The 14,827-nt window shown below is 34.2% G+C and overlaps 1 protein-coding gene across 1 annotated transcript in view; it reads right to left on the minus strand.

The window, feature by feature from the left end:
* Positions 1-14,827, minus strand: part of LOC131690800 (uncharacterized) — a 229,164-nt gene that overhangs the window by 37,542 nt on the left and 176,795 nt on the right. Inside the window, exon 3 of the mRNA XM_058976825.1 lies at positions 13,880-14,199. Within this exon, the coding sequence (XP_058832808.1) occupies positions 13,880-14,199 (320 nt within the window). The remainder of the gene's footprint in view (positions 1-13,879; positions 14,200-14,827) is intronic.

The raw sequence follows: 14,827 nt of genomic DNA on the forward strand, positions 1-14,827 counted from the left end.
TAATTCGGCATAATATGAGGGCTCACGAAGTAATTTATAAATTACCAAAAATTTTAATATAGCTGGGTTATAATGGGTTAAGGTTACTGGGCGCTGGAATAGCAGCTTAACAGATCGTGCAACTAGCCACACAATTCCGTGACCCCAAATGGTTACTTGGGATGAGTATACACCTCCTCCCAGTGACCTTATACTCATATGTAGTTTTCCTTTTAAAACATTCAATATGAAAATTCCCCCTCGCGAGGACTGACTGGATGGAACGCCAGCTTGAAGAATAAGTAGTTTATTACATTGCCGATTTTTTGTTGGAGGGCCGAGCCGGTGCTGGTGTCTATTGTCGTGGATTAGACCAATCCCGTTCACTTGATAGATACTGTACCGTATTCCTAGCAGAAATCTTCGCAATTCTGTGTGGCGTACAATCAACAGGGAATTTGCGGTAAAATAAACTATGTCGAACTTAAATTGAAGAACTTAGCATTTCAAATACTATCTACCTACTATGGGTACCCGATCATTCCGGTACTACTGGAAATGAATGGGCAGACGAATTGACTAGAGCGGGCGCTGTGACTGACTTCGTTGGTCCAGAACCAGGGGTGGCATTCCGCATCTCGATTCGAGTGACTCGATTCGAAACGTTTTGAAGTCGTTTCGACTAAATTGTGGCATTACGTATCGCATTCGACCAAGCGTTCGAGCTTGTTAGATTTCGGTACTAGATTTCGACTGCCTGTTCGAGCGCAAACTGTCAAATAAGAGTATACACTGAGAAAAAAATATTTTTAATTCTGCTATGAATAAGTTTCATAAAACCAACTTTGGTAAAATATAGGAATTGTTTTAATTTATTTAGTTTTTAGTTGCTTATTGTCGAAATACATATGGATAAGTTTCGCAAATATAACAATTTTTTCTAGTACACAATAGGGGCGAGCACTTTGAAATAAAATCGATGTTGTCAAACATCGATCCAAAAAGATCCGATGTTATATGGAAATGCGATTTTTTTTCTTTTATGTACGAAAAAAAATCTACCCTTTCTAAAAATATTTATACTATATAAAACAATTGATAAAAGAACGAATCATTTCGTTTCATTGACGAACAATAGTTTAGACATCGACGATAACTTTCATGCACCGTACAGGCCAATCAACGTCAAATTTACAAATAAAATTTTAGTTCATTCCAAATTTTTTCTTGCATTCTTTAGCTAAAAATATTTGACAGGTATTTTTGTTATGGCTGAATATAATATTTACTTCAAGGTATGAGCTTTCAACTTTTGAAGTTAGAAAAATTGAACATTGTTGAATCGCTGATAGCTCGGAAAGTATTTGATGCATGGAAAAAAATAAATATAAAAAGTTGCATTTTCGCATGAGCAATTTTTTAAAAGTTGGATCATTTTTTTGCTTATTTTTTCTTCAAATAATAAAAATCATTTTAGAAATAGTGTAAAAATTTTGCACTGGATCTCAAAATGTTTTGCGAGATAACATTAAAAAGGGCAATTTTACGTTAAACGCCATGTTATGGGTCAGCTTTAACTGAAATATCTCGTAAAGTAATAAGGTTCTCAATATAATTATAAATGTTTTCATAGAATAAAAAACTTATTAGTCCAAGCTTGTTTTTTCAATATGTTTCTAACATTTGCAGAATTCATAACATAAATAACAATAAAAACTATATCAGATTTTTATTGGTGAGTTCATTCGAAAACGCACTTTTTATTAATAATAAATTTTTTCGCACAACTAAGCGTTATCAGTGGTTGAAAAATGGTTCAATTCATAAAATTCAAAAACTCATAACTTGAAAAAAATCTATCGTATTCAGCCAAAACAAAAAATAGATGTCAATTATTTTGTGCTAAGAATGCAAGAAATTTTTTTGGTAGGAATTAAAATTGTGGTTGTAAATTTGACGTGGAATAACCCGTTCTTTAAAAAAGTAAAACTACTCAACTTTTCGGTCATCAAGATGCCGTGAATTAGACGACAATGCACGAAAAAGCTTCGTTGCAGAAAACGAGTAATGATCTTGTTCTTCGTATGATAATTTTAATTCCACCGAATAATTTTTTTCAGTGTAAACAAAATTGCAGTTTGTTTTGTTTTTTTCCGATGAGCGTCAAATTCACAGAATAAAAATAGTCATAGTGGTAAATAAATTGACCCAAACACGTTCATAATGTGTTCACGCCACTCACCCTCACCACCTTTTTTCAACGCTTGGGCATTATTTTAGTTTGATATAACTATATTCTTGAAATTCTTACCACAAAATTTTAATCGCTGTTTAAGTTGAAGCACCGAAACATCGAAATGCCTAGCTGGTAGAGTCTATTATTCGGACCTCAGTCGCATGATGGAATGTATTATCTGCAGAATGGGTTATACACAATTTTTCTTAGATTAAATAACATATTTAATATCTAAATAATTGTTTAAAACAACACAACTTCAAAACCGCTTTTCTCAAATCTTTTGGAAAATAATCATTGCAAGTACTGCCCTTTTCAATAAAAATGGCTAATTTTGCATTAAAATTTTGGTTTTCAGTGTTTTTTTAGGAAACTGATAGCTTCCAAAAGAAACAATTTTTTTCAGCAATTAATGACGCAAAAATTTAAATACTAGTTCGTTAAAATAGCCATTTTTAGTTCAAATAGTCAAGACAGAAATTTGTTTTCGTGTTTTTGGGGTTTTCCGTGTACTTGTTAGTTAATTATTCTATTATAGCACACAATTAGAGATAGGGAGAACACAATCAAAATGAAGTGTTTCCAGAAAGCAATTGAGGTATAGTTGGGAGCAAATGCATCAATTAGATTATAAAATTGTTTGAATCACCACTTTGAAATCAAGAATGCTTATGATTCTTTACATCTATCAAATAGCGATTAGACAAATCAAGGTGTCTTCAATTTGCTCCATCGATTTGTTTTAACACTTTTTTATAATTACTTGGTGTAAGATAATTTATTATCAATGTTTAGTATTACTTTTTTCAAAAACGTTTGTTCCTGATGGTGAAAATAGATATAACATAAAGTAGTTCAAAGGACGTGGGAGCTTTTTACACATTTTGGTAATTTTATATCCTCTAAGTATTCCGAAATAAAAACACAAATCATAATCTCGAACGACAGTCGACAGCAATACAACTATCGAGCGAATACGTTCGACTCGAGTCGCTTTCGAGTTCGATTGTTATGGTTCCATAATGCCAACACTTCTCGATAATCTAGTACTTTTTCGAGCGAACTCGAACGAAAATTTACTTTCGAGCTTGGTTCGAAATACATAATGCGAAACAAGGTCGAGTCGATAGAATTTTGATCGAATCGAGATGCGTAATGCCACCCCAGTTTTACCACTTTCGATAAGTTGGATCAAGCACAAGATTCGCTCTTGGGCTGCATCCGAACATGCCAACCATCAGCGTAGCTTGCAAACTTGCATTCAAACATGGACTTTTCTGCCGGATGTGAGTCCGAAAATGTCAAAAAATTGTTGCGTATTTGCAAGTACAACTGCAGTATTCTAGTCAGGGTACTGGCTGGACATTGAAAACTCAACTATCACATGGCTATTATTCAGCACGCTGAGTATTATTCATGTGATCTTTATGAATCTGATAACGGAACATCATATCATTTGATATGCAACTGCCCTGTAGTAATGCAATTTCGTATCCGAATTTTTGGCTCTTCATACCTCGATGAACCTGTGTACAGGGCGCCTATAGGCTTTACCAGTACGATTTATTATTCCTTCGGGAGGGAATTCCAGACTGTTTATTGTTTTGTGTATTGTTTGTATTGTTTTGTCATTTTCCATTTCCCTACCTTATCTCTTTCCGTTCACATCCGGATAGTGATGAGATGGCAAGGTGCCTTTTTTAAATAACATGTGAGAGGTGTCAATCCAGCCAATATATTCTGATTTCAAATTCAGTGTGCAGCTAGTATCCGAAATCAGTAACCGCTGGGGATCTAAATGTCTTGGATCTGTGCTCCGATCAGCAGCAATTCAGTGGACTGTATTGTGATGACTAGACAGCAGGAGCGGATGACGAAACACAAATGGTGCTCCTTCGGTGACAAAAACGGAAAATACTTACTCGCTTCGTGTTTATTTTATTTATCGATGTATATCGTTTGAATGTTATAAAATGACTGATTGACTTTTTTACAACAAGCTACTAGGTGTATAGACGTAAACACCGACACGAAATGGTTGAGTTCGAGAGCTCCAATTTAAAAATAAAAATCGGACCGACCAGAATCCCAAAGTTTCAAATTTTAAAAGAAACCGCCGATTTGGTTTCAAGAATTAATAGTTTGGAAAATCGAAACCCGACTCGAACGGAAAATTGCACATTAAAACAATCGAGTTTGATCAAAAAGGGTTTGAAATTCGGAATCAAAAATTCGTTATTATCTCAAAATATCAAACAAATGTTTATCTGCAGTTTTATTTACTTATTTTTTATGCTAATTTTATTTGTTATAATCAGCATTATGCTGAGTGACAAAATTGCCATTTTATGCTATTTTTGAGCTTTCCGCGTAAATATATATATATATATATATATATATATATATATATATATATATATATATATATATATATATATATATATATATATATATATATATATATATATATATATATATATATATATATATATATATATATATATATATATATATATATATATATATATATATATATATATATATATATATATATATATATATATATATATATATATATATATATATATATATATATATATATAACACGCTCTGAATAATAAATGTTCATATTGGTTAAATGTTGGATTATTTTGTGATGAAATCCAAAAAATGTTACCATTTGACACTATTATTTTTGATTTTTGATATGTTGTTTACTTTCTGAGATATGGGCGATTTTGTCAAAACACAACATGTTTTTTGCAAACAACTTTCGAACAATACAATATTGTCCCGCAAACTCCACATTGAAATCTTGTAAAAATACCTTTCTAACAAGCTATAGATTGTCAAAATCCGTGCACGAGCGGCGGAGATATTAAACATTTTGTATTTTTAGCCCTCGCTTACCAATTTCCATTAATTAAAAATGAGATTGTTTCATACAGAGTAGTGCTTTACTGGTGTTTTAGGGGCAAAACTAAACCGATTTTGAATATCGGGGTATGAAAACACTTCTACGTGATTCAAGGAATTCAATGTTGATAACGTTTTGTGAATTACCTTTATAATAAATGAACTATTTCTCAAAAAAGAAATATATAAGTTCACTTCAAAGACAAAATAATGTGTTGATAAAGAAACAGTGAGTTCTAGTATTTATTCCTTGAATTAGGCATTGCGTTCAATCATGAGGTATATGTTGGATGGTATAGCAATACACAGATCAACAAGTAATTCACCTAGTAGTGAGATAAAAGATTTCTAATATAATTATACTTGTGGCGTCACCGAAAGCAGCTGTATGTTTGAAGCCGAAAAATCTAGCGAAAATTTAGCTCTTTTTCAAGATTTAGGTTATACTGGTTATGGCGCAAAAATTACTACTTACATTATTTATGATAAGAATGTAAGAATCAATATATCATAATAATATACCTATAAAAATAATGTCACTGCATTAACCATCATTTGCCATTCCTCACACGCCCACCCTCCATCTCTCTCTCTATCTATCTCTCTCTCTATCTCTCCCTCTCTCTCTCTCTCTCTCTCTCTCTCTCTTTCTCTCTCTATCTTTCTCTCTCTCTGTCTCTCTTCTATCGCATCTATCTAGCTATTTCTGTATCCATTTCTAAGTTGTGTGATAAGATCTTCTGCCAATATGAAATAATTAATAATTGTAATTGCGAAGGTTTGAGAAAACAAAACTATTTTTTTTCTGCTGCTACATCAACTCAACTTTAATTCAATTGTATTCAAAGCCTGTATCTATTCATGACTATATCAGAAAAATATTTGGCTTAACTGGGTAATATGAAAGTTTGACGATGAAAATTTTCAAAAGAGACATTCCAAGTGCAATATTTAAACTATCAGTATCTCTATTGAATTTTGAATGAAATATATGCTCAAAGACTGAAAGCTGAAGACAACAGGATTGGACTTGCCATCAACGTTTCAAAGACAAAATATATGAGAGGAAGAGGTTCTAAAGACGACAATGTGAACCTTCCACCCGAGTTCGGATTGACGGTGACGAAATCGAGATGGTCGACGAATTCATGTATTTGGGCTCACTGGTAACCGACGACAATGATAACAGCAGAGAAATTCAGAGACGGATCTTAGCGGGAAATCGTGCCTACTTTGGACTCTAGAGGACACTCCGGTCGAACAAAATTCGCCGCCGCACGAAGTTGATTATCTTCAAGACGCTGATTAGATCGGTGGTCCTCTTCGGCCACGAGACTTGGACTATGCTCGTGGAGGACCAACGCGCCCTTGGAGTTTTCGAACGAAAGGTGTTGCGTGGCGTGCAGATGGAAGACGGAACGTTGCGGAGGCGAATGAACCATGAGTTGTATCAGCTGCACATTCATTGTATTGGTACGAACTATCATGAAAAATAACGGATCAAAGACCAAAAATATCCATAAATTAGATCCAGGAAAAGAAGTCTCCCAAAGTACCCACTCTCGATGGGGGATACAACTACAATCGTCGTCCATATCTGGATATACTGAGTAGTTTGAACCATTTCTTTTTCACAGAATTGGTCTGTATAGGACTTATTTATCCATGTTTCCTGCACGAGAATTCCGAAAGAAACAATATGAAAGCTATAAGGATTAATGGAAAGAGACTGCATTGCAATCAACTGAATGTAGGTTTTTATGCTATCGACATAGCCTAGACAGTTCACACTATTTACTTCAATACAAATAAAAACTTTGAAATATCTACCTGTCTTATTCACGAATCGCATTCTCCCTGTCGTTCTCTGTTTAAGGGGCTTGAAAGCACATGTGACCTTGTCTCATTTTACTATATTCAATTGCGCGTTAAAATACTGGACCAGTAAATTCTATTCTGTACATAAATCTTTTTTTCGGGAATATGTGGCCAAAAAGTAAACTTCGAATTCGTCAAGTAAAGAAGCATGAAAACAAAAAGAATAAAACCAAAAAAAGATGGAAGCCCTAGAAAGTCCTCTGCATATTTATTAGCCTTTTCTCAGAAGATGGGATTTTCAAAAACATTTCAAAACTTTCTGATGCAATGGTTTTCAAATTCGTACAATCCGGTTTATTCATTTTCTTTATTCAAAAATTCTTCAAATATATGACCATTTCATTTTAATTAATTATTTCATTCCGCATCTTTTTATTCGTTTTGTTCATCTGCGTTCATTTTACTTATTTTATTCGTTTCATTCTTTGGATTCACTCTGATCAGTTTATTCCTTTTGTGCATTTTACTCATATCATTCATTGTTTTCATTGTATGCATTTTATTCATTTTTTCCAGTTTTGTTCATTTTGTTCAGTTTCTTCATTTTAATAATCTGACTACTTTTTCAGTTTTAATCATTTCATCCAAATAATTTATTTGATTCAATTTATTTCTTTATATTTATAACCTTTTACCATTGTTCAATTTTTCATTTTAATCAATGCATTTAATTCTGCTCATTTTCTTCTTTTTATTCATTTTATCACTTCAGCTTATTTTGTTTATTTGATGCGTTTGTTTTATTTATGCATTTCATTTATATTATACTTTATTCATTTTGTTCGTCCATTCTTTTTATTCATTTGATCCATTTCATTAATTTGATTCATTGTATTCACTGGATGAAATAAATCAATTTGATTCATCTAATTCAATTGATTCATTTAATTAATTTGATTAATTTGATTTATGTGATTCATTTGATTCATTTGATTCATTTAATTCATTTAATTCATTTGATTCATTTGAATCATTTGAATCATTTGAATCATTTGATTCATTTGATTCATTTGATTCATTTGATTCATTTGATTCATTTGATTCATTTGATTCATTTGATTCATTTGATTCATTTGATTCATTTGATTCATTTGATTTCTATAATTTATTCAGTTTATTCGAGATTTTATTCGTGCAAGGCTAGAAACTGTTTTCATCCCACCTCTAGTTGAGTGCCTACTTCTCGTGAGTTCTGCAAACTAATCCAATAGTGAAATGTGTAAGAAATGTCTCATCTCACTGCTAGGTGGATTAAATCGGTTTTTTAATTCAAAATCAGGTTGAGACACAAAAGCTTTTTATGGACCACCCTACCTAAGTAGTATTTCTAGTTTTATAGGACTCTACAAGTGTAATCTAAGTTTTGAAGAGAGCTTCAAGAGTGCCATAAAACCAGATAGGGTAATCATTGTCATCGTAGTTATATAATCAGAGTATTCTGAAGCATTGTATTGCATTGTATACTTCCAGGCTGCTTGATCTTAGTTCCAGTTTCTTTGTACGCACGCGTATATTACTCGATTTTAAACAGCTAACTCCAAAGTAATCGATTTCTTCCAGCATAATTTTAGTCTCTCTCCATAAGGGTGTCCCAAAATATCATCATAATAAAAAGTCATCGCACTCACTTCTTAAATGAAAGGTTATGGAATCAGGACCACTTTTTTCTTCAGAGTGAATTTGCTAAACGAATATGAAATTTTACCCAAAATTGACCCATTTCTCAAAAAAAATCGAAATTCGCCACCGGCAGGGAACGTTTAAACTAATTCACTTCGAAGAAAAAAGTGGTCCTAATACGCTAACCTTTCATTCATGAAGTGAGCCCGACGACTTTTTTAACATGGTGTTATTTTGGATCACCCTACTCTCCATGCATTCACGCTACCTGTTTAAGTTTAAGTTTATCGATCTTGCAATATCCATAGATTTCTATGCATGATGCAGCTTGTGGTGTGTGCATCTGTAGATTTCATTTGTACCGTCGCGTGTTGCGCGCAGAATTATCCTCTCGCAGGCACCTATCATTCGATAGTCAGTCTCTTTCGACGTCCACCGGTACTGACCTGAGAGATTTTCAAATCAAATCCTTGAAAAAGCATTTTCAAATGTGCTCCTTGAAATACCATTGTGAAATTATTTTTTTTTTCATTGTCTCTTCGACACACACTTTCTAGGTTATGTTCTAGGTATTTAAATCAGACTTCCTCCTTAACGGTTAAAACGAATCTAAAGAACGTAAATAGATGTATTCTGATTGCTACGAAATGATAGTATGTCCAACATATAATTATTTATTTACCTCGAAAGTAAGAAACCATCACGTTTCCATCACATATGCAAGTACATCCAAGATCGGGATCCAAACTGCCGGGGAGTTTCTCAACAAGACGGTTTCCAGATGACGAGTCTTTTTAATGTACTCGAGAAAATCGAAAAGTTTAAACCCCCTTCCCTTTCAACAATAAAAACCCCTCGACATCTTCACAATGGGATCCTGAAAAGCACTACAAACCGAACAACAAAACCTCAGATTTTGTAGCAGCCTTCCAGCGGTGAACGTGCGAGAATTGACATCTCAGCCTCGGACAATACCCTCCCGCCCCCCACCGTCCAACGGTATAGTTATTTCTAGAACATGATGAATAGATAAAGAAAATCTCCGAGACTGCCATAAGACTGCTAGATACTGCTCACAGGCATCTGCTGCCTCTGCCAAATGAAGTGATGGTGAATTATTTATTCATGTACCGGTTGGATGGATCCTGCTAGATTTCAACTCGAAACAATATCTCAGGTTGCCACTCGGCACCAGATACGGGACAGGAATGCTTAGATAGAGCCTGACATGTGCTCGCATGCAGGGCAGGAAATATTCGAACCGAACCTATGTTCGAATACCTTCAAAGCGCGAAGCTTTGCGTTACTGGTTCGTATTCACAAGCTTCGCATCACAATCGCTTACCATCGTAATTGCGGACATTTGGGCGATACTTTTGCATGCTCTTCGGCGAGGACAAATGAAGCTTCTTGTTCATTTCATTGATGTTCGGAAAGATATGTAAAAGCTTTTGCGTAGTTTTCGACGAACACGAGCTAAGCTCTTGGTTCGTGTGATCGATATTTTTGAAACAGTTACACGGAGCTTCGAAGCGATGTTCGCGAGCACAGAAAGAAGATTACCTCGAAGTATTTCAGAATCGCGAACACCGAAGGATGATATCAATTTAGCATCGCGAGGGCCATCGCAAACATGTTCGCCGGACGATATTAGTTTTCTTTATTCAAATACCTACCTACTAGTTATGCAAAAAAAGTATATTCTAGACAGAGGCCTTGTATTAAGGGTGGAATAGGTGAAAAATAATTGTGACAATGTGTAGCTTATGGATGCTGGGGTTAACTGAAAAGTGACGTAACAAGTTTATTTAAGATACCCTACTGATATATTACCAGTAGGGATAAAATCAAGATTTCGTGACAGGGCGGGGATAAATTTTCAAATGAAATAAATTAGGGCTAGAAAATGAAGTTAAACACAATGTACACAACGTATTGAGTGGCTCGCTTATCTTAGTCATGTTCCTATAGTCACCTACCAGTTATGTCAGTTTCTTGAGGATAAAGATATCGATATCCATTCAAAGGAAAAAATCGATTATCAGTTAAATAAATAACGTCATGATGTGTATGATGAATCCTAGAAATAAATAGGGAATGTCAATAAACTCGACCATTCCCGATTCATATTTGGCAGTTCTGGTCGTTTTGTAAATCATGTGCACTTATTTAAAAAAACGTTTTGAATCCATCTACCAGTGTGATGAGACAATTTTATAACTGTTTTCGAATATTATATCGGTTGAGAACTTTTAGAACATGATATTTCGAGAAATTTTGAAAGTGAAATTAAATAAGTTGTAAAGTTATAGAAAATAGCCTTATAAAATGAACGGACAATCGAATTATTACTAATACTTTATGAATACATTATCTAAGTTCTTCATTCAATGCAATATGTATGCAAAAAGTTAAAAACTGGCTTTCCCTTGAGAACTGGGCCAAAAAATCGAAAAAAATGTGTTGGCGATCCGAGAACTAGAACAGAAATTGTAACCCTTGGACCTCTGAAGTGCATGCGTACAAAATGCTATAGTCTAATGTTTGTTTTTATTAATTTCATTTAATAATTTTCAGTTGAGCAATTCTGTCGCAAACTGCATTGTGGAGCGAGGGTCATAACTTCCTAAATTTTAGTGTACCTATTAATTTAGTACACTCTCTTTAACATAAACTACTCTAACGAATGAACGAATGGGAGTAGGTTCGATAAATTTTGAAAGAAGCCGTTAAATCAACCACTTAAGGGATTACACCACCGCAAAATTAAAAAAAAAATCGAAATTGATCTTGATTTATTTTATTATTCCATATCAACATTTGAATAGGGCTAATAAGATTTGTGAACAAACTTTTGTTTTGCTGATTTCTCTTAATTTATCATTTCAACACAGAAAACATTTGAAATCGATTCTACCAAGGGCAAAGATGTTGATTCATGTGTATTTTTCATAAAATTCAACTCTGTAGCAGAAAAATGAGCGAAATAAGTTTGTTTACAAAAGTCTCATTAGCCCTTTTGAAGAATTACTATTGTATTGATCTTAAATATGGGTCTTCAAAATAATATATCAAAATATGGAATGCGACAAAAAGCGAATAATAATGGAAAGACAGTATTCGAAAAAGTTCGAGTTTAGAACGACTTTCATTCTACTTGGAGTTATTTATTTCGCTTCTCATTTTCCGAGATTTCCCTTACATAAAGCATTTCGGCTATAACTGACTCAAAAAAAATACAGGGGGCCCTAAAGATTTCTTTCTTTTATTTTTTATTAGTAAAAGTCAAATAAGGGAAGATTACATCATGGAGAAGATAAACCAAATTTTGTCCTTTTCAGAATTGTTTTTGGATTTCCAACAAAAAAAAATCACTAGAACATTGTTTGTAAGTTCTTTGCGTTTCTCCATCAGTAATTAGTTAACAAATACAATACAAACAAGTTGGAATATCCTTCTCATTATTTATCACAAAACACATGTACAGGAGTCAGGAAATAAATTTCATAAAAGTGGAACATGTAATAAGTTTGACACTTCATTTATTAAGTGAACAGATTCTGTCGAAAATGTTTGAAAATAAATATTTTGTCTCTTGTGATTAGGTAATCAACCAATAAACTTATAAAACAATATTATAAAAATCATTTGGAAGCTTTCCTCTTGGTTTGGTACAGATGCCAAGAAATTATAATTCAATTAATGACAATAATAATGGATTCAAGTATGTAGGTATTTGTTAATAAATTCATTTGGTAAAATTAAAAATAACGTTTAACACACAAATCATCGCATATTATTGAGTGAATATGACTAGCCGATTTAGGAATGTTGCGCAAAAACGTTAGAAACCGCAACAAGTTGAAAACAAAGGCCAACGGACTACGCCTAACTACCCCTCAGTGGATGCAAATAACTGAAGTTCGCCGTCTAACTGAACTCGGACGTCAGCAGTGAGATTCCATCCGAAAATTGTTCTTTTTAGGAAGAATTTGTTTTAGATAGGGAGATTATTAAGAGAGGGGTAATGGTTTTAGCGTTAAAAAACACTATTTGCGATTTTTTTAGAAATTTGGACGAAGCGAATTGATCAAAACTTTTGTACATTATAATGTATCATTTCATCCAAAAGAGTCATTTCACCAAAAAAAATTTTTTCACGATGAAACCCTTACCCCCTTAAACATACTTTATACATCTTCACCTAAACTCCTTGGCAGGGAAAATATACTCCGATTGAAGAAGAAAAGACGAGTTTGCAATCAAAGTAGCTAGTAAACATAATTGTATTCCGAAAAAAAGAATTTGAATTTCACTAGCACTACGCTCATTCAAACTCGTGGCTCATAAATTGGTAAGGTATGCGACGCACCTAATCCCTAAATCCTAAATTATAATCTTAAAAAAATCCATTTTATTTATACTCAAAATAAGATTTACAGTTTATGATTTTAAGACAGATAGTCACGTAGCGAACATGTTCGCGGTGGCCTCATGATGCTGATGCTTGAAGCGATATAAAACTTCGATGTTCGCGATTCTCAAATAAACGAGGCATTCGCTTTATATGTGTTCACCGAATATCGCTTCGAAACTCCGTGGAAATGTTCCAAAAACGCAAAAACCACGAGCCAAGAGCTTACCTCGTGTTCGACGATGTGTGCTTCTAAGGTTAATGTGAACTTTTTCGAACATTGTAAAAAGCGAACTAGATGCGAAGCTCGCTTCGTCCGAGCAGAGATAAGTTTTACCCCTAAATGTTCGCAGCGATTGTGTCAAACTCATCGATTGCATGTGGTATGCTTGAGAAAGTGCTTCGTGAAGCTTCGAACAGCAATCAATTCATTTTTCGAAATTTTCCTGCCCTGCTCGCATGTGTTTTTGGGTAGGGGAACGAGACTCGGTAACGTAGAGACGATTGGACGAACGAACGAACGGTCGAACGTATAAGCAATCAGGCATGGGAATTGATCAAAAACATTTATGCAAAATGTTTACTTTTTTTCTTCGTTTCCAAAGAGAATAATTGAGCAGTTGTTGTTCAGTAAGTGTACACCAATTGGATCTGGCAAGCTAACCAATTGAGTGAAGTGAATATGTGTTGCCTGCTGGCAAAACAGCATATAAACGGGCGATACTGTTCGCATATTCATTTGCGGTTGTGGCATTTGGTAGGACCAGTTCTTGCAGTTTCGCGAATCAATTGATACATGATGTTAGACGTACAGACCAAGAACTTAAATCACTTACCTTTTCACAGTGATTGATATATTTTTTACTAGTTGCTGCTTATTCGCATCGTTCAAATTCGGTTCAGTCTGCTTGTTCGGGATGTTCCCGCGATAGTTGGCATTCGAGTTACCGCGGAACGCCCGGTCACCGTCGATTCCGGTTTTATTGTTAACACTTTTGTTACTGCTGCTGCTGCTACCGCTGCTGGTACTGCCACTCGCTCCACTGCGGGGACTGTTGCTGTTGCTTTCTTCCGTCATGGCATCCACGCTGGCCACTTCGTCGCTGGTCGTAAACAACGGCAGAAGCATACTGCAGCCCCACCTTCGATATGCCTCCTGAAAATGAGAGATAGGTAATAGAAGGGAAACGGTTAGTAATTTTGGAATTGAGCTATTGGTGATAACATTTTCAAGAATGTGAATCATCACATGTTTTCAACAAATGCTGAATAACAACGATCTGCAATCCAAATGACTATTGGAATTCCACGGCATAACACTACGTAGAACGCGAAAAAAATGTTCCCAAATTTGTGATAAAGGGCCACAAATTATGAAACAATCACGTTTTTACGTTACTAAATAGGAGATTGTGTTTTATAATTGTATTAAATTTTCCTTCCGTAACTCCAGCATAACGCCTTTATTTGTTGAGATATTTGTTTTTCTTTGCGTACTTCACTCGAGCAGAAGAAAGTAACTCCAGAAAACTAAATTTAGGTATTCTAGAACAATAATTAAATACCACATTAGGGTTTTAATAAGCTAATACCAAAAACAATAACAAACATATTCTACGAGTAACTAGTTGATAATAAAATAAGTTATTTTAATACCTGAATAATAATGAAACATTTTTCAAACTTCCAATCACACAATTTACTGTACGGAGGTATTAGAGAATAATAAAATTGCTAGGGCTTTTATGCATGTCAGATCCCGTTCAGAAATGCATAACAAAAAG

Source organism: Topomyia yanbarensis, chromosome 3, assembly GCF_030247195.1.
Source record: "Topomyia yanbarensis strain Yona2022 chromosome 3, ASM3024719v1, whole genome shotgun sequence".
In the NCBI taxonomy this organism is placed as follows: Eukaryota; Metazoa; Arthropoda; class Insecta; order Diptera; family Culicidae; genus Topomyia; species Topomyia yanbarensis.